Source organism: Centropristis striata, chromosome 7 (genome assembly GCF_030273125.1).
Source record: "Centropristis striata isolate RG_2023a ecotype Rhode Island chromosome 7, C.striata_1.0, whole genome shotgun sequence".
NCBI classification, from domain to species: domain Eukaryota; kingdom Metazoa; phylum Chordata; class Actinopteri; order Perciformes; family Serranidae; genus Centropristis; species Centropristis striata.
In genome coordinates, this window is record NC_081523.1 from 20,607,998 (window position 1) to 20,629,766 (window position 21,769).

At 41.0% G+C, this 21,769-nt stretch overlaps 1 protein-coding gene across 1 annotated transcript; it reads left to right on the top strand.

The window, feature by feature from the left end:
- Positions 1-2,682: 2,682 nt before the first annotated feature.
- On the top strand, positions 2,683-20,518 carry mapk4 (mitogen-activated protein kinase 4). The gene is made up of 9 exons (XM_059337815.1): positions 2,683-2,832; positions 4,268-5,804; positions 6,773-6,948; positions 12,842-12,986; positions 14,985-15,067; positions 15,331-15,409; positions 15,698-15,917; positions 16,072-16,237; positions 17,003-20,518. The coding sequence occupies exons 2-9, from the start codon at positions 5,438-5,440 to the stop codon at positions 17,948-17,950; spliced, it is 2,184 nt and encodes a 727-aa protein (XP_059193798.1). The 5' UTR covers positions 2,683-2,832; positions 4,268-5,437; the 3' UTR covers positions 17,951-20,518.
- Positions 20,519-21,769: the final 1,251 nt, after the last annotated feature.

Genomic DNA, 21,769 nt, shown 5'->3' on the forward strand with positions numbered 1-21,769 from the left:
ATCACAGCCTTATGATACTTTACAACCACAAACTAGACAACTAGAGAACTGCTAATGGCCATTTTCCTCTTTCTGTTGTAAATGTTGTGATGTTGCAATGTTTCAGAAGCTGACAGTGCAGTAAAATAATACAGTTAACACATGTGAGATGCCAGACAGTGTTATTTCATGCTTTTTTGATTGTAGACATTCTTTTGAATTGCACCACCGTCAATCTCATTCATGACAAAGGCATCAAAACCCTTATATAGAGACTGGAGACTGATTGATTGGTAAACAGTTACATTTGGATGTAAATAAGATAATCAAATGGTGTGTGATTTAAAAAAAACTGAGTGGTTTTAAAAAGGGAAAAGAATATTTGATCTTTCATTTCAAAATAGTCTTCACTACATTTTCTGACAGCTTAGCTGCTGCTTAATAAAAACATCTAAAGTCAGCTCTGACTCAACAGCAACAAAAGTATTTGACAATTTCCTCTTCACGACATTCCACTTGTAACCCCGTCTTCTCTAGCTGACACACAGGAGAAGGAGCGGATACACACCTGGAAGACGTAAAATGTCTTTGAATCCAAGAGGCTTTACTTTAGGTACATCATACAGTGAGCACAGACTTCTGCTGCTGTTTTTGTTTGGAAAGGGGTGAACATTTCTCTGTCACTTTAATTTTTCCAACAGCACCAGTTCTCTGATTACAACCTCTGCTCTGTAATCACAAAGGAACAACTGACCCATCATCTAATGGCTCCAATTTATCAAATTATTCATCACATTTCGGCATCAAACAGATTCTACTAAAAGTGTCCAGTGAAATAAAGTGAAAAGACTCCATCCAGGTAAGATAAGAGAGAGATCTATAACGCGACTGTCAAGGTCACAGGATGCTGCATCTCCCACTTTGTTTTCATGTTCACCTATGTATGTCACTTAATGAAGCAGAAATAGCACACAAAAGCCAGAACTGTCCCTGTAGCTCTTCTCACTGATGGAGCCATAAGATCATGGTGTCACTTTACTGTGGTTTATTACATCAGGCAGGTCTCTGTTAACTCTACAGCCTCTCTCCTCTCTGCTAATCTTGTAGCACCTCTGCATAATCATCATTACACCCTGCATGACCTGCCTTCTCTTTCCTTCCGTTTCTCTTGCTGCACTACCTATCGTAAGAACCCTACAATAAGATAATGAGGTTTGAACTTGGTCACAACCTGGAGAGAAGACCATGCCAAAAACATCCTTTTAATATCTTGTTTTAGGTTATTATGATGCTTTATATTTTGAGGAGTTTTATATTACCAGTGCTCATGCAAAATGAGCTAGACCCTCAGGATGTAGCCCACCTTTCTTTAAACCTAACCACCCTCAACTAACTACAGGCTATTGGACTTTATAAGTCAACAGACTATTATACAATACACCCAGAAGAAATCTGCAAACTTTGGAGAAACTTCGATGTTTGTTCTGCCCCTGTTACACTCTCTCCATCTTCACGAGGGCTTACTACCCACACAGTGCATCTGGGTCACAGGGTTTTCCGTGGTTGTCAGAAAAGTTTTTCGGAATTCAAGTCTCAAACTGAATTGAAACACTAAACCTCAAAATAACTAGCTAAACTTAATATGGAATATGACAACCAGTAAGATATTATATTAAGAGTAGCAGGGTGGTATTTTTTGGACTGTTATCTTTAGTTTTGTACTCTTATAATGATCATTGACCTGAAAAAAGTTAATTTGTCTAATGGAGTTTTGTGGAACAGTAACTGGGGTTTTGGCCATTAAAGTGTGAAATTGTAATCAACTAGAAACAACCTCATACAGCATACAATATAATTGCTTCTTTCATGTCTTGCTTTCTTTTTATGATAATGAAAAAGTTTCACATTTTACTACAATAACAGTAATTTCCAGTAAATTAGGGCAGCTGTTTTGAAATATAACCATTCCACCTCTACTTTCAAGGTGACTTATTTAAACAAGATTTTGTATTTCACCTTCACTCCCTGTACGTACGTATCACCCAACATTACAGACTTTCTACAGATCCCTTGTACTTGAACAAACTATTATTTCTCATTAGGGGTCCTTGACATGCGGTGGTATCCTTGCTTGCATCCTTGTGGCTGGTGTAAAAAAAATCTATTCACTATGAACAAACGCTCCTCCAGCTTCCTCTCTGGGGAAATCTCAGACAAATCATGGCAGGATGGTAGATGAAATATGGTAATGATCACGCTATAATAATCCAGCTGGAAGAAGAATCTGGAGGCTGGCTTTAAGATGCCCTCAAATACAGTTACTGTTTTCCCCCTTTAACTTTGACACATTATTTTATTCTGGAGACTAGTGAGTCCAGCATCCTGCAAAAGCGACCCACGTTGGGTACAGGTGCTGCTGGGAGTCCGAGAGAAAAGAGGGAGAGATTGGTACTTAATCATTCATGGTGCAGTGTGTGTGTGTGTGTGTGTGTGTGTGTGTGTGTGTGTGTGTGTGTGTGAAGCCACTCAGCTCTGGTAGATGTATCTGAAGCGGGGTGATCCCTCCTCTCCTCCCTTTCTCAGATCACTCCTCTGACAGAAAGCGGACAGTCGCCCACAATAACCGGCTCTATAGCAGCCTCTGGCTTATCTCATCGCAGCGGATCGCCCCCGGTGCCGACCCGTACTAGCTGCTCCTCCTGTATCACCAGAATCACACACACAAACACACACACACAAGAGAAAGAAATGCGGTCGTGTTTCACTTTCTGTGCTTCCAAGGACCCGTATCTCTCACATCTTTTCCCCGGATCTTTGTCTCTGGACGGCGGGCTGCGGCTGCGTAAAGCTCCGGTGAGTACTGATGCTTGCTGTTGTTATCTTTCTTTCTTCTTCCTCTTGTTATTGTTCACCGAACACATACTGACACAGATAAGATAACGTGAAGCCGGTTGGGGAATGAAAAAAAAAACCCACGGGCCTGTTTGCCGTTGGTGTACTTTGTTTTTCTTTCTTTTTGGAAATGGGGTTTGGTGTTTTATTAGATGCACTTCAACCTTAGTGTTTTTGTTCTGTCAGAGGGGCGTTAATCGAGTGTTTGGAGACACACAAAGGCATGAAGAGAGGAGGTGTGCAGAGAGGATGCAGCGTTTCCCATTTTAACTAAAACTGCTTTAACGCCTGTTGGGGAGTAAAAAAGAGAGAAAAAAAGAGAAAGAAAACACAGACAGGGACACAGAGGCATGCTGCACAAAGCCAGAGTACAGCTGGATGTACCTTTTATTCTCCCATCTACTATCACATACATCATAGCCTACTGGCTCACCAGAGTTTCATTTTCTGCTTAACCTAAATTAAAGGATATTTTAAGCCAGTGGGATATTTCAGAGAATGTTGACAATGGGCTTCACAAATTATAAATTAACCTATTTTCCTGCACTGCATCAACTATTCCTATTCCTATTTCTAATATGTATTCTGGTTGCATAAGCAGGAGAAATATGGAGAATAAACGCACACCAAGAGAACACCAAGCACCTTCTCCATTGGTTATGCATTATATATAAAGTTAGCCCAGTGCTGCACCTCCCACCCAGCAACACTGTCAACGCTTCCTCTCTCTCAGTCTCTCTGTTCTCACTTTACACTCCTTCAGCCTCTGACAGTCAGCCCGACTAACATGAATACGGAGTGTGTCTGTAAGTATTTTGAAGGCTGTTAAAAAGAAGCTATTGAGTGCACATCCCCCCACCTCTAGAAATAAAAAAGAGAGGTAATACTCAAGCCTGCCCTCAGGCCTTTGACAGCAAAGAGATTTGTTTTATAGATTGATGGATTGTTTGAGTTTTGCTGCCCAGGGATCTAGAGGTGCGAAAAAGTCAAAGCTTTTGTTTTCTACCACTGTATGACCTTTCAGGGGTGGCAATAAAATGTCAGGTATTTGATTTATTCACTTTTAATCAGACAGAATGTGCACTACAATCAAAAAAACGCAACAATGAAAGTATTTGTCAATGAAAACAACGCTACCATGATAATCCATTCCATCCTGTCCAATTGTCTCTGCTTTGAAATGTCAACAGCATCATATAGCAGATATTAAAGTATCATTTAATTGAAGTGATCATCCTCTCTAAGCACATTCAGTTGCTTTTGTAGATTAGGTTACACTGCCATTCAGTGTTATGTAATGTTACTCTCCTGCGACATAGAGCCTGTTAACAAACTGGCTCTGTTGCTGTGTAACTTTCATCTTTATCTTTGTTCTGTTTCCTTTTTCTCCCTTTAGCAGCAGCGGGGGCAGCAGATGTGTTGAGCAACTCAGCTAATAGCAGTATCTTTCCATAGTGACCACAGCCTGATGCTGAAATCCCTACATTCATGAGAAGGCAACAGGAAGCAGATTATTGAGGGATTAAACGCATGCACACTTATGCACATGCACACACTGAGACAGTTCCGGGATTTGACCGCTGTCCAACTGTGGAGCTCACACTGAATGAACTTGTCTGACTGACTGGCTTGTATCATGGAAGAAGAGGAGGAGCCAACAGAGTCTCATTGAATTTAACTCACATAACCCCTCCTCCTTTCTCCTGCCTCCCCATCGAAGGCTTTGACTGGTCGATGAGGATTACAGATTTATAACAAACAGCAGAGAAAGAGAGAGAGGAGTGCAGAGCCGCCCGGCCTGCTGCTGTCCCATGATGCATCTATACATGTAAGAGCAGGATCAGCCACACAGAGGGCTGTTTCTATGGATACCCCTGCCCTGGGTAGTATTAATAAGACTCTGATATCCTGACTATCTGCGCGTGAAAAAAAATACAGTGAGAGATCAGAAGTGCATCTCTGCAGCAGACTACACCATCAAATAACATCTTTGGAGCAGCGAAATACATCATCAAGTGTCAAGAGGAAAACTGATGAAAGAAAAATCTGTTATTTTAAGAAATGCACTGTAGATGCTTTACACTCCTTTTTCTAAACACCTCAAGGGTTGTTTTAAATGTGATGCCGAGTGGATTCTCAGCTGGTTCAGGAAAAGGGTGATTTAATAAGAATCTGCCCACACAGGACCAGAGGAGGAGGGAAAGATGATGCACAAAGACACTTTTTAGGCCTGAAGGAAATGTCTTCTTTTCTAACCTGATTGCAACACTGAGTACAGCTTGAAATTCTGGATAAAATATTCAGACAGGAACTTTTGTGGGCCCCACCACCTTTTACCAGACTAGTACTGAATTTGGGTGTTGTCTACATGAGAGCAGACATCTACATGCACCAGCTACCTATAAAAAAATCAGGGCTTTAGTCCAGGTTCTGAACTCACCAGCAAGATGTAACATCATGTGCATAAAAAAAAGATAAAGCACTTTTATTTCTAGATATCGTGGGGATCCATCAAGCTTGAGGTACCTGTAATCTAGCCATCATCTGTCCTCCACACTGAGCTATCATGGCCAGACAAGACACCCCCCTCTTCCTCCATGGTTTTGACCTAGGCGGTCACTTTGTTGACCTTCGACCTCTCGGCACAGGCGTTACAGGCCTGGTGCTCTCCGCTGTGGACGAGCGCACCGGACAGCGTGTGGCAATCAAAAAGCTAGTGATGCGTGATGCCGTGACAGTGAAGCATGCCCTGCGGGAGGTCAAGATCACCCGACGGCTGCTCCATGAAAATGTGGTGAGGGTTCATGAGGTTTTGGCACCGTATGGAAGACCGCTTCCCAGAGACCCGACCCAGCTGAGTGCCCTGTACATCGTCCAGGAGTGCATGGAGACAGATCTGGCTCGGCTGCTGGAACAAGGACCCCTCCCCGCAGGTAAACAAACACACGTATTATTTTTTTTAAATGTGGACAGTTTAAGTCCCATTATTTTACTATAGTGTGGTGTCTCATGTTGAATCACTTGTTTCATTGCTGCACTGCTGGCTTTGTTTACACTGTGATTTAGTGGATTTAGTGACACTCTTCTACTGAGACAGTGCTTTATCCACAATTCACACATTTGGAAATCATGTCATAATTTTTTCCCAAAATGTGTTGATTCATTCATTCAGCTTGTTTGTTTCCTCCACATAAACATGCTCAGCAAATACTGAAGTGATACAAACCATCATTTTGACATATGCGCAAAACATTTTAGCCCATATTGACCAACCACACATAATAAGATCAGAATCTGAACCCAAATCTGCTTGTTCATTCAGTCTTTCCTTCATTTATTCATGTCTTGTGTTTTTTATTTAGTTTCTGTAAATTTACTGTGTATATTTTTAAGGAAGACAAATCTGTCATGCGAGGAAACATAAGAGCAAATTATTCTACACATTTGATGATAAAAATAAATACATAAATAATGAAATAAATATGTTGTAGAAAAAAATGAGAAATATATTAAAAATAATAATAATAAACACGAAAATAATAATTTATAAAATTGTTTTAAATTAACAGAAAATAAATCTAATAAAATAATAATTAAAAACAAAACACAAAACACCACTTGAATTAGGCATCTCTTTAAAGTTTGTGCACCCTCCAGTGTAATTTAAAAAGGGGTCTCAAATTTATGAAAGGGTTTGTCCTAGAGCCAGTAGGTCATGGCTTCCAGAGGGATGTTGTATTTTATTTTTGTTATGTCTCTGTTGACAGGTTTAAATGATGATGAACCCATCCATGTTAGCTTTACTGAATTAAACATAACTAAGCATATTCACTGAGTCAGGAGTACACATCAATAGAAGCTGTGTGTTGTATCCTGATACCTGACTTTTGTCCTTGAACAGGTCACGCTACTCTGCTGTTTTACCAGCTGCTGAGGGGACTGAAGTTTATCCACTCTGCTAACGTCCTGCACAGAGATCTGAAGCCTGCCAACATTTTCATCAACACGGACCAACTGCTGCTCAAGATTGGAGACTTCGGGCTGGCCAGGATTGTCGACCCTCATTATTCTCATAAGGTAAGAGAGAGACGCACAAGGAAACCCACCACACACACGATAGGGCTGCACATTTCACACTTGATCAAAATCACAACATGGTATCGTGCAATATCTAAATCGCAGGAGGCGCAATATTTGTGAAAGAAAGGCATGTTAATGCAGCACATGTGCCAAATGTTCTTTTGACCAGAGGCCAATGAATGCCTGTGATCATTATTCTCTTTAGGCTCATGCTCTCTTAACGAGTTTTAAATTAATTTTATGAATCCAAAATCTTCAGAGGACAAGCCAGCTTAAAGGTTTAGATCTCCGTCCACATGATTTTGGCTGCCTTATCTTGTCTCTGTACATTCTGATACTTGTTCTACAAAAATTAGTCATACTACGAATATTCAAGCCAGCAAAGTTGAGAAAGTTGTTAGGATTTTTCACTCGTCTCATCGCTGTGAACCAGTGTGGGCTGCTGATGGATGAATCAAGGGAGAATACTGTAATATTAAGCATTATCTCTGCTCCCTCTCATTGAGGTGGAGCTGTTATCAGGGAGAGATAGCAACTCTTAGAGCCCTGGCCCTGTGTGGTTGTCAGACAGTGATGAACGCACCCTTGTCCCAGTGTAGCAATGGATACACTACCTATAGTGTGGGATACTGTTGCAAAAGAAATCAGCGGGTTTGCATATGTTTTGTCCGCCTCGTAATTGAAACACAGGAATAATTTATGTCTTTCTGGTGTCCTCTTAATGTGATATGTCAGGTGATAGCTTTTGACAAAAGATCCAGATTTTAAACACTGGCTCACAAAATGTAGCCAGAATTTGAAACAGAAAAGTGTTTTGAGGTGTAATTGCTCCACCTCTTAAGGATTCTACCCGCTGCAATTGCACCACAGCTAAGCCGTCTTTTTTCTATGAGTGGCATCTCCAATTACACATCCCCATGTCTGATGTTGCCGACCTGCCTTTCACATGAAGCCTCCTCTTCAGGTCAAACCCTGCTATTACTGTAACGTCTTCTTCTCAAACCTGGTATCAAGTTTTGTGCTAATCAAACCCTGTGATTAGCCTGTCCACTGTGGGTAAAGGCTTCTGAGAGATTAATGTGACTATTTACCGCTTCATTGTGCTGCTTTATTATACACGAAGACCCAGCAGCAATACTGTAACAAGAGCAGGGCAGAATGTGTGTGTGCTTGTTTGTATGTTTGTGAGTTTTTTTGGTCTGTGCGTGGAGAGAGGCGCTCTCGTGAAAGGCGATCTTTGTCGGCTTAGGACACGGGACTGGGGATCAGCTGGGCGCAGACACAGGGGGTGCGTTTGGAGTGGAGGAGAAGCAGGGGGGCGGGATGATGAGGGAGGGGAGGCAGAGAGCAGATGAGGAGCAAGGGTGAGAAATATTGAGTCATGGAAGGGTGAAAAGAGGGGAGGTGAAGAGTACAAAGGCAGTGGAAAGGAAGGAGGGTGAGCAAAAGTGCAGAGAGGACAAACAAGGAAAGGAGGAAGGGGGCAAAAGAGATATCAAACATAGAGAAAAAGGGAGAGAGATGAAGGTAGTTTGATTTGTACAGGACAGCAGAAACAAGGTTTTCTACTCTGTTCCCCAGTCTGTGTGTGTGTGTGTGTGTGTGTGTGTGTGTGTGTGTGTGTGTGTGTGTGTGTGTGTGTGTGTGTGTGTTTGAGAGCATATTTGCTCTCACACTGTGTACCTACAGAAACTGCTGTGCCTGTCAGAGAACACAATGTTCAGGCTCCAACTACTGCACTGTCATAAGGTAGGTAGGTAGATAGATAGATAGATAGATAGATAGATAGATAGATAGATAGATAGATAGATAGATAGATAGATAGATAGATAGATAGATAGATAGATAGATAGATAGATAGATAGATAGATAGATAGATAGATAGATAGATAGAACCCTGATAGTCTCATGTATGTGGGTTAATAAACTCAATCCATCCATTCCAACATTCACATCAAATACCTCACTCTTGGGTCCCAACTTTAGAGTTAACAGTTTTTTACGTTTTGACATCAAATCCTATCTTTTTACAGTTTTCAATTGTATAGCCTATTATGTCACCAAGGATCAGCAAATTAGCAAAAAAGAACGTCCCAACTTTTTTGGATTCATGGTGATGATGGATGGATGTATGGATGGATGGATGGATGGATGGATGGATCATACACAATTTACATGAAGCAATTGTTGATTTGTTGTGCAATAAAAACTGTATTTTAGCTTATACAGATAGCATTTTTCCCTTTTCTGGTGCTGCACTGTCAGCCTCTTCCTTTGCAGACGTTAGCCTCAAAGCTTTGATAACAGGGAGCATTAATAACCAATAAGAGTGCTGGCTGCACATTACATTCTAATTTTAAACTGACTGCTGACATGCTTTGAATTGTTCTGAGTTGGATATTGGGAGTTAGTTAGGGGTCCGTCCCAGCTGATGTGTCTGTTAGCCAGCAGAACATCCGTTTGTCATTGTTCATTAGCATTGAGATTGTATTACCAGAGTTATGTGTGTGTGCTCGTGTGCATGACGCCGTGTGTGTAAGCTGATGCTGGGCTATTTGTGATGCAGTGTTGACACCAAAGCAGATGCCTGCAGTGAATGTGCTAGCATCCTCTCTCTTATTTATTAATGCAGAGCCAAAGAGCTGCTTTTTCAAACAGTTTTGTGGTAATAGACGTGGGCAGTGTTCACTTCAGCTGTGATGTGAAATTCATAGTATTAACTTTCATATTCTGCTCTGTGGCTCTGTTTTTATGTCTCATTTGCATTGCTTTCAAACAAGGTCCTTGCATCACAGTTGACCTTATTAATCAGGTTTTATATAATGTCGTGTTTAACAGTGTGATTGTTTAGTTTTGATTTCCATCTCTCACCATTCAGTGACCTTTTTTAAATGAACTATAAGTGCTCCAAAGAAATCCCTGCTACCTTTTCCTAGTGTTCTCCAGAATCTGACATGGTCTGTGTGTTATCACAGTGGTTTTGTCAGCACTCTGTGACTCTGCAGTGTATTGAAATGAGGCTGTCTGACGAGTTGTCTCGATGTGCGCTTGTGACTACACAGACAAACATTTACTCAAGCAAAAAGAGATGACAGAAAGGTTGAGAGAAGAGAAAGGGGAAACACAGGCCAAGAAAACATTATTTGTGATGTTGTTTACTGTCAACACCGGTAGGAATTTTGGAGTGTGTATGTGTGAATTTCACCTGCTGAGGCAGCGCTGGATCTGCCCAGAAATTATTCATGATGGCCTGGATGAAGGAGAAAGAAAGGAGAGGAAAGGTGAATAAGGAGAGAGAAAAAAGGGAAAAAGGGTGAAAGGGAAAGAAGTGAGTGACAGGGGAGTCAGGTAAAAAAAATAAGCAAAGTGGAACTGGAACTGACAAGAAGAGAAGAGGGGATAAAACAGGTGAGAAAAGAGGTGAAGCAAGGAGCAAAAAAAAAAGGAAAGAGATGGAAAAGAAAGGTGAGGAAGACAGTCTGAGCTACTGTTGGTGACGTAGAGAAACACTGAGGTGGGTTGAGATTAAGGGAACGGGTGGAGAGGAAAGTGGGAGGTGATGACGGGGGAGAAGGTCGAGAGGAAAGGAGAGGAGTGACGTAAGCCAACAAACACTTTACATAGGTGAAGAGCTGCGATACAGTGTTTAAATCAGTGTAAATATAGCTAAAACATCTGTGCATGATTTTGCAGAAAACTGAAACTGAAAGATGTTTCTTCTTTAGTTCAAAGTGCCGTTTTATGATTATCATAAAAAGAAAAAATTCTATCCCAAAAAATGTTCCACTTTTGACCACTCCTCGAAAAACACCGTCTGTCAGATACTTACCGGGAGGCAGAAAGGGGAGCTCAGATGTAGAGACTGATCAGCAAAGAGATAGAAGACAAGGTGAGCATATGTTTGTCAGACCATCACTAAGCACTCAGCATCAGTTTTTGCTCTGTCATCTGCTGGCTCACAGGCAGCGATGAGGGAGGGCATGGAGGGGCAGGGGAGGCGTTTAAGTAAGGTGCAGTGAGGGCAGAGGAGAGAGGGAGCAGAGAGCATAATAATGTAGGGGTAAAGAGGAGATGATGAGAGAAGAGGTGGCAAAGGAGGAGCGAAGAAGAGAAACAGAGCTGTAAAACTGAAGTTCAAGTCATAGCTTCTTATTCACTGCTATTCGATAGTGCTATTAAAATGGGAAACTCATTTAACATCTTGTATTCTAGGAGTAATGCAACTCCAATAAAGGCTGGCTGGAAAAGTCATAGATCCATTTTGACAGGCGAGACACTACAGGCAGAGACATAATTTCTCACTGCACTGCTCAAGTTTGAGATTTTGGGCTATTTCGCTTTCATAACAATGCTTCTTGCAGACTAGTAACATTCAGAATACACATTTAGGGGCACTACTCTTCGTCTATTTGCTTCTATAGATTTCTCCTAAATTCACCTAAAGTTGGCATTAGATAATCCCTCATTTGCTTATTTAAAGTTTTACCCTTTCCACCCGTATGCCTCCCTTTAAAAAAACAAACATGGCAGCCTGGCTGAGTTCTATGTGAGGACACACTGCTGGGAGGGCTGTATAACAGGGAACATTGCAGTGGGTGGTGCACAATGAGTAAAGGCTCTGAGTCATGTCCTGAACCTGCTGATCAAGACACAATTATATATATAAAATATAAAACCTGACCCAAAACATAATCATCAAAACGACTATGTCCTGCTTAGTGGGATGTTATCGTGGTATCACAGGAGGCAGCAGATAAATAAAATGATGAAAAAGCTCACAGGGCAATTTCTGACATCCACTTTAGAGTATGAGAACTCCTCTCTGTAAGGATGACTCCCATGCTGTCTATATGGCATACGCCTAGATAGAGTAATTTTGCAAGAAGCACCAGATGAAGAGGGAGATAGGAGAATAGTGAGATGGAAAAAGGAGGGGGGAGGAGCAGTGAGGGCAGAAGAGGTAAAGGTAGTGATTAAGAAAAGGATAGCAGAAGGACGTTGCCTGATTTTGGATTGCCTTTTCCAGACATTTGGGATAAAGGTGAACAAAAAAAATGATGCCTGTAATAAAGAATTATCACTTTAAAAGTCTGCAGTATCCCTATTACAGTATGTCATCATTAAGCAATTCACAGCAGTCAAATGTCAAAGTATTGAAATTAAATTAGCCATCAACTGCCAAGAAATATGAGTAAGAAAGTGTAAATCTAATTATAAGCATTTTATGTTGTGCAGTATATAGTCTTCAATATCATTACTTTAAGCAGTTTTAAGTTTTGCTCAGGAGGTATGAGGCCATGAGAAGAAATATCCTGCAGTAAGTGCAGGGATTTGGAGATTTTTAAGGTCAGAGTGGAGCGATTACAGAAAGTGAGAGGTGGATTGATATAAGATCTCTATGCATGTCATCCGTGTTTCTCACAAGGTGAACATTTACAAAAGTAAGAGGCAGAAGGGAGCCTTGTCGGAGCAGCCCTAATGAGAGGACTGTGTTGTTAAATAGCAGAGCATCAAAGGCTCAATGAATCGCAGTGACTGCAGGTAGAGATCCGGGAGATGTTTTCAACTGCATAGTGTATCCACAGCAAAGCCAGCTTCCATCCTCACATAGCTGATGTCTTGTGAGCTCAGATTTCCTTCTTGTAGCTGACATGACCAACCTCACTTCAACAAAATAACCACCAACAAACCACTAGCTAGATTGTAATTAATATGAGCAACATCTCATATACATGCAAGTGTATGAGAAGTACACCACTAAATGGCAAGAACTGGTAACAAACCTGTTGCATGCTCATAACCAATACACTATGACTACAGCAAATCATTCTGTCTTTTAACTCTCTTTCTCCTATTTTTCTCTCACTCACACCCTCACCTGCTTCTCCAGGGCTATCTGTCCGAGGGACTGGTAACTAAGTGGTATTGTTCACCTCGTCTGCTCCTGTCCCCTAACAACTACACCAAGGCCATAGACATGTGGGCTGCTGGCTGCATACTGGCTGAGATGCTCACTGGACGCATGCTGTTTGCAGGTACCTCTACTGCTTGTCATATAGTGTCCACAAAAAAACTCATGATCTTGATGCTCTGCAGGACTATTATGATTTTGCTCTTCATTTATTTTACTGAATAATAAAATATCATCATATCATTAGTGTTCAGCAGAAAAATTGTGTCACTAAAAATCCTCCCTTTCTGGGAAATTTGTTTTTAGGAACCGGCCGTTTTTATAACTCATTAAAATGTTTTAAAAATGTGTTATGTGAAAGAAGAAATGTTAAGTTTTTAAAGGTGAACTCAGTACTCTTGAATTATATTTGCTGCATCAATATCTGCAGTATTCATATACACAGTGTGAGAAAGTGACATCAGAACATCTCAGAAATTAAAGCCTAAATAAGACAGAATATTAATGTCTTTGAGTGACTAATTGAATACAGCCATACAATCTGGGTAAACAGATGCATTTAAGCACATATTTTGTGTCCCTTTTCTTAGTAGCAGAGATGCTGAAAAGGCGCTTAAAGACTACATTACAAGGTGGCATCAAGTGAGAGCAGAGGATAGTTTGTCCAGAGTGTCCTCCACCAAAGATACTTTATTCTCTTTCTGCAGGCTACTTCTTTGCCTGACCAGAATAACAATGATGACAGAGAAATTCTCCCTGTCTGAAGCTGATGTAGTTCCTCCTGACAGGCTGATTTGACCTCCACCAACCCTCTAAACCACAGGAGAGATGGTGCCATAAACTCAAAAAGCATCATCTGTTCCCTGGTGTTTGTCTCTGCTAGAATTTCACACGTCCACTGTTAGAGTTGCTTTTTTTTCTTAATAGCCAGAGTTTACACGCCATTAGTGTTATTGTTTACCACAGGGAGAACAGTGCACTCTCATCCGAATACAACACCGCTGCTTGCTTATGCAGTGTGGTGAATGTGTTGATATAGCACCACCTGCTGGTGCATATTAGCCTGATGATGATTTTGCTGTTGCTACTCCTTTTTGCATACAATTGGGAAACTGTACTTTATCATAACATTGTGCCTTTAGGCTTTGACCCTCTTACTTATATATGTTGTGCAGAGGATTGTGGGTCAGAATAGCCAAAATGGCATGCAAAATGTGCCCAGATGCAGCAGGACATCTTGGTAGTTTTAGCGTTTAGCATTTGATAAACTCTGCGTTGGGGCATACTAAATATTCTTCTGGCATACTAATTAATATGGTAGTATACTCATACTGAGCTCTGTTCTAAGTTGAAAATTCAAGCATGTAGCATGTCTGGTTACAACATGGTCAGTGACTTCAAAATATTTGTTTTCCAGTCATTGGTTTTTAACACCAAATTGCTCTTTGGGGACTTTTTCAAGCTTCACAGCATCTTGTTCCTCACAGTTTGTGTACAACCCTGAACAAACTCAGCTCTGTGTTTAAGGTTATCGAGGTTTAACATTAGGATTGGTCATAGTTCTGGCAATTGTCTGACAATTTTAGAAGGATGTGAGATTTTTATACAACCTGCAAAGAAGTGCTGCACAATAGGTCGTATTGTGAAAACAAAATTACCAGGTGCACAAAATGCTGCACCTACTGTGGCCTCACAGTTAGGGTGTGACCAGAAAAACAACAAGCCTGCATTTTCAATCTTTTCTATTCTTCAGGGTGGATTTGCTTTTAAACACATTAATATTCAGAGGGCGTAAAAAAATAAAATTAAAAAAAAGATGCAAGATGTGACATTTTGTGTGATTTGAAGCACTGGAATAAAAATTGAAGTGGGAGTTCTAATATTTGGACCTTGGAGTGATGATTTCCTGCCATAGTTTTTTAATACAGAAAAAATAAATAAATAAATTGATAGTTGACTGCAGAGTGTTCCATTCTATCTGCATTGCACTTTACCATTTCTTGACAGCTCACACCTCCTATTTTTTCCTGTTTGACTCTAATTGGTCACTTTTTTTCTGCTTATGTAACTGAGCCTCTGTCTCTTCTCTGCTTGTCTCTGATTGGTCGGTTACCTTTCCCAGGAGCTCATGAGCTGGAGCAGATGCAGCTGATTCTGCACACAGTGCCGGTGCTGAGAGAAGAGGACAGACAGGACCTGCTACAGGTGCTGCCTTATAGGCTGTCTGCAAACTGACTGTTTAAATATGGAACAGGGTGTCATTTTCATGTCATGTTTGCAGCTTTAGACAAAAAAGGTTTCATCTACAGTCAAGGTTAAATGTGCACACAACTCTTTCCATTAAAGGCCCTGCATATGCAGCCTTATAGTAGAAGTTAATTTAGTGGATTGCCTTGAAATGTGCAAAAAGAATTATATAAAGCAGAATCATGCACATATTTTAACCCCAATGTCCTCTCCTCTCCCAGGTGATGCCTTCATATGTCAGTCATGGATGGAGAGTCAAGAAACCCTTTTCTGAATTGCTGCCTGAAGTGGATGCTCAGGGTAAGCAGAGGGAAATAAGTAGCGGCAAGAAGAGGAAGGTCAAACAGCATGAAATAGAACAGGGACAAATAAGAGTAATAGAAGATGTGAGGAGTAAAAAAGATACAGCACATTCTCTGGGTTTTAAAGGGGGAAGTGATGATAAAGTAGGCTGTAGAGGTTTAGAGGTTCAAAACATACATTTAGCCCTGATAGTGGAAGATGCATGAGGATATTTTTAAGAAGAACACTACCATCTATTTCTCCTTCTCTCCCACGCTCACTGATCCCTTCTTTTTCTCCTCTCAGCTGTGGACTTCCTTGAGCGTATCTTGACGTTTAACCCTATGGATCGGCTGACAGCTGAAGCAGCGTTGTCCCATCCCTTCCTCAAGCAGTACTCCTGTCCAGAGGATGAGCCCACCTCATCGCATCCCTTCCGCATCGAGGATGAACTGGAGGACAGCCTCGTCACTGAGCAGAGCCTCAGTAACAGTAACAGTCAGGCCTCCAGCATCCACTGGGAGAGGTGTGTAGATTAACGTTCCTATACCAATATATTTGTTGGAACAGAGAAGTCTGGCAAAGCATAATAAGATATAAGATTCTACCTCAGATTACCACTGTTAAAAAGGACAGTGAAGTTATAATAAATCTACTTATTAATTTCTGCCCTCCTGCAGGTATGAGACCAGTTTATCAACCGATGTGTCCTGGCAGCAGTCAGGTGGGAGGTGTCGCTGCATGCCTCCTGGCCACATGACTTCTGACCTTGGGGACACCACAGAGGATGAGGAGGTGCAGAGGGACCCCCGAGCCAGTTCAGCCTCATTGTTGGAAGAGGCTCAGGTTGGATATGCTTTGATTTTTTCCCCCATACTGATGGATTTGTACTTGAATAAAACCATTATCTTGTTTTAATGAAGTGAACAGATCATCCTCACCCAAAAAATAGCCATGTAGATTGTCATGACCCATATTTACGTTTGTGGCGACCTCTAGTGCCTGTAGTAGTTATGACGGGAGCAAATAAGGAAGTCAGTTGATGTAGCGTAAAGAGAGACAAAAGTCTGTAAAGAGGGGAGGTCAGGGTGGTTGGATGGGTGGGTCAAGCAAACACAGGACTGTGACCCAGGAGACCATCATGGAGGGCCCAAAAATACTTTTTTGTGTAGGTAATTCACCTTCCCAGTGCAAACATTTAAATAGCTCATATTTCAATTATAAAGTCCTAAGAGTAAGCAGAATCAGAAGTTATTTTTCTTTCTCTGTTTTTGTGAATGGGCAGTTGGGAGGCAGGATAAGACAAACACATGTGCTTGCGCTATGGGCCCCACAGATTCTTGTTATTTTATACAGAACAGTCAGTTAGACTGTTAAAGCAGTCATATGTCATTTTGGAAATCATTGTCAAACGACCATTCTGTCGTTTAGGCATTAGGATTTGTTGGAAATGCAGTGTAAAGAATATTGAGTAACAAATATTTTAATGATGCAAAGCCGTTCAACACACAATACAAATGGAAGTAATTTCTCCTTCTCTATTTATCACCTTTTCCCTCCCCGTCTGCTACTCCCCATCTATCAACCTATCTATCAATATATCTTATACAGGTCGACCCACGCAAGTATTCTCACAGTAGCTCAGCAGAACGCTTCCTGGAAAACTCTCACTCCTCTCTGGAACGGGCCTGTGGTTTGGGATATGGGGACCTGGACTGTGGGCGCTCCTGTGACTACAAAGTTGGTTCACCTTCATATCTGGATAAAATTGCCTGGAGGGAGGGTAAGCCTCAACACTACTCCGAACCTAAGCTGATCCTGGATCTGTCTCACTGGAAGCGTAACACTAACAGCCTCCCTGTGCCTGCTGAGCCTATTGGTGGCAGCATAGAGGACCTGGGAGAGATGAAGGAAGAGGAAGCAGAAGAGGAAGAAGAGGAGGAGACTGGGGATTTATTCAAGGAAATCTCTCGCTGGGTAGAGAGCACCCAGTCTCGCCTGCACTCACCCAGTCCCAGTCCTTCTTTAGAGCCACAGTCACCCTCCTGCTACACCTCGTCCCCCCCTCTCCCTCTCTCCCCAACTGACCTTCCAACTCCAGTCTTCCGCTACACGGAAGTTGTGCAGCATCCCTCAGCTGAATACGATGAAGACAGACTGAGTCCACTTCAGCCTGCCACGTCTTGCTCCAATTCACCTCCCTCACTACTCCCCTCATCTCCCACCTCTCCACTTCCACCTCAAACAGTGTCTGCCCCAATATCGCCACTTTTTCCTTCCCCGGAATCTCAACCCCTTTCCTCTACTTCCTCCATTTCTCAGCAAGTAAACGATGGTTCCATGGAGTCACTTCCTGTCAAGCAAAAAGATCGGCTGTTTGACCTGGACGTGTTCATATCCCGGGCACTGAAGCTGTGCAGGCAGAATAAGGAAAAAGTGGACGGAAAGAAAGGGAAAGAGGGAGGATGGAGGGAAGAAAGCAAACAGCCGAACATTAACCGGAAGCTGCCAAGGCTTCCGGAGCACAGGACTCCACCACCACAGACTCCCAACTCTTGATGTTGAATTTCAGCTTCAGGTTCACCATAGTCTAGCATCACAATGGGTAGCACTTCCAAATGCTCATAGTGCTTTACATAGTGAGGGGCGTCAATGGTTAAATATGCTGCTTAAACATTAGACCTTAGTGTTTGCAGTATTTTTGTTACTAATGCAATGACACGATACACGCTGTGATGAAAACTCTCACTTAAACAGGCAATCCTGCAGCTTTGTCAAGAGGTGCTCTCAGGCAATAAGAGGTCAAAAAGCATTTGGGTTAAATAGGAATAACCATGCTATCAACTGCAGATATCAAGAGTTTCTATTTTAGAAATAATCAGCAAATTAATGATTGTGACATGTGGTTTGCATTTTTCAAGTTAAGTCACATTATAGATGGGTCAAGCATTGACTTGATAATAACTTGTGACCACAAGAACAGCTACCCAGGATAGTATGTCCTGGATAACAGTTACTGCAGAGGGATCACTTTGTTTGTTTTAAGTATGCTTTAGATTTGTGTTTCTATACAAGATCCCTCGCTGTGTGTCAGTCAGTAAGTAATGTTTTTGAAATGTAAGACAGTCTTCCAAAGGTGATGTTCACCAAATAATGATAATGACACTGGGAAATGCTTTTTCCAAACTGAATGTATTTACTGAAAATTATGCTCAAATTATGCTACATGGTGACCCATAACGATTTTATTTGTTGCTGTTTTAACACTCTGACAGTGACTTATTGAGCTCCGTCACTGCTACATGCCTTGTAAACTTGTATAAAACTGTTGGCATATTTAATAGTATATTTCTAGAGACTGTTGTTATTGATATTCTTGTGTTTTAAGTATTTGTTGCTGAATGCTAGAGCACAAGTTTCTGTTTATTTGGAGTGAGTTGTATTTTGTTTATTACTGTGCTCTATTGTAATATTTAAGCTATCCTTTAAACGCATATTGTTTAATATCCTGTCTGCCTGATGCACCAAACAAGGTCATCATCTGCTGTACACATTAACTGAAATACCATCTATATCTGTGCTAGACAGCCAGATATCTGTCATCATTTTGCTCACTTGTTAGCCACAGAGAGCGATGATTCTAACAACAGTAAGCTATATTTTGGAGAATGTAGATCCTTTGCAACCTTTATAGGAAACTATTTGTACTCAAAACTCCTCAATGCTGCCCAGTAACCATATTAATATATGGAACAGAAAATAACCAAAACATATATTTTGAAAAACTTTTCTATCCAGCAAGGAAGACAGTAGACCCTGAGAATGTTATTTACTAAGATGAAGGCTTGTGCCTCATACTTTCTCAATCAAGAGCATCTGACATTCACTTCACCACTTAGTTTTAAAGTTGATCGTGAGGATATGGAAATGGCATTAAACAATTCTGTTGAGCTAGTGCCAAAAAGAAATCCCATGTATATCGTATATATGACTGAACAAGGGCCAGAGGCATAAAACACACTGCCAGCACAGCTACATCCCAGAATAAGACATGTTTTGTCTCTTTAGTGATTTGTCAGCAGCATCTGATACCCAATCTGACCAGTCAGTTAGCAGTTCTTCAAACCCTTTTACCTACTATAATCCTTAATCCACACAATCCTGGCACAATAAACTAGGACCATGAGAGTGTGACAGTTCATATAGGTCAATGATGATACCCACTTTCCCACAATACAGCAACTTTATCCCTTTCTCTTCTTTTAACAGATGTTAGCTCATGTGATGTTGACTCCTGTTACACCATCACTGTAGGCAGATCATCACTTGCAAAACATAGAGTGAGCCATATTTGAGAATTGTTAACAGTACAACCTATGATACAGCAAAGCCAGGTATGTTCTTTTTTATCCACAATAGACATGAAGCACACATTGGAGTCACTAGCACATTTAGAAATGCAAGTTTCCCTCAGCGACAACTGAAACTTCATAACTGTCAATGTTGATTTTTATCAATAATGTACCTCTAAGGTATAAATCATATCTGGGATGGATTGCTGGACCAGCAAGTAAAGTGCAAACTGTCCATTTTCTGATCCAGAGCCATTTATCTATTGACAGAAAATAGATAAAAGCTGTGCTGCAGTCAAACTAATTAAAACAAGTCCCGTTTTTAACCTCGACCAGTCTAATGATCACATTTTGCATTATCCAGTTTCCTCTGCAGGTAACCTAAGCCAGCAATAACATCACTGACGAACATACTGTAACACATGTGGCTACTGAGCCGAAGTTAATTATTTTAATTGTGTGAAGAAATGTAGAAAATGTGCCTCAGTACACCTCGATGCTTCCAGCTTGCTGAATGTAAAATATCCTTTCCCTTCTGCATGGCTTTCACAACTATTCAAATAGCTTAAACTCTGTTGTTTTTACTATGTGTCACTTTTTTGGACAGTCACATTTCCGTGGGCTCTTATTTCTTTTGTACTCACGCTTCAAGGAGGCCTCAGCTTTTCATTTGAGAAAAGCTGTGAGGTTTTTTAATGCTCAATATTGATTGACAGTATCTCTTTTTGCAGTTTCTGTTTTTGCTGAACAATTAATAAAACAATACTTAAGCTGTTCTTTAAACTCATGTTTTCTGTTATTGTGTTGTAATGTCAATAACAAATAGTGCTGGAATTGGTTATTTAAGAGTATTCTTTCTTGTGATATATATTTATTTGTGTAGGGACGGACCAATTCATCACAGCATTTATAGCCAAAAATGGACCAAATGCAATATATACACACACACACACACACTATTATCTAGTACATTTTTTTTTGGTAAATTTTATTTATGCAAAGTTTTGGCACATATATATACAGACACATACAATACAAGAAAGGTAGAGAAAACCCCCCCAAAAAATTAAAATTAAAATTAACAAACAGAACAGAAACAACAGACAGCCAGACACCACTTAATCATTGACATAAAAAGAAAATGTATGTCACAGGTTTCTTTGTTCTCTGGTGATACAAGTACACGGAGTCAGAGATCACTTAAAGCAGTTTATTTATACAGGCAGGGTTCTTTAAAAAAACAGCAAAAAATGCTGAAGGGGCACAGTCTTTTAAAAGAGTCTTTACCGGGGGTTCCCAAGCTGTACAGTCTTTTACTCCTCCTTGACTGCAGCTAAGGGGGGAACAAGGTAGAGTCCAGCCTGTGCCGTCTGCTGCTCCTCTCTCTGCTCTGCTGTGTCTGTGTGAATCTTCCCCCTCCATGCTGCTCTGCCTCCCCCTTATCTATTTGGAAGGTGATGAGTGTTTGCAGGTGTGCCAGGTTGCTGCAGGGGGAGGTCCTTCAGCCACAGGAGAGAGAGGCACCTCAAAACAATGATTCAAACACAAAACAATTAAGGATAAATCAATACACTGCAAACACAAAAAAGTATCTCCTGGTGACTTTGTGACATGTACACAAAAACATGTCGGTCCAACAAAATGCCCCCGAATGTCCGCTCATATGAAAAGGGCCAGAGATTGAGTCCAGAAGGCCCGAGCCAGAGGGGAATAGCAAAGTCTCATAGCATGGATACATTAAAAAAAAAAAAAAAACAGCAAAAAAAATAATCACAAGTAATTAAAAAAAAAAAAAACTGGCCCATCTTTTCTAATGTATACATGGGGAGCAGGGCCGGAGTGGGGCCACTTTTCAGCCCGGGACTTTCAGGCCCAAGACCGGCCCACTTTTTCCATGGTAGTGGAAATTGGATAAATGAAGCAACAGTTCAGCTCTTACTATCCTGTAGTTTTTTTTTATTACTACCATGGTTCAACAGATAATGTTAAGGTTAAATAATAATCCACTTAAGCTGAAAAGTTAACA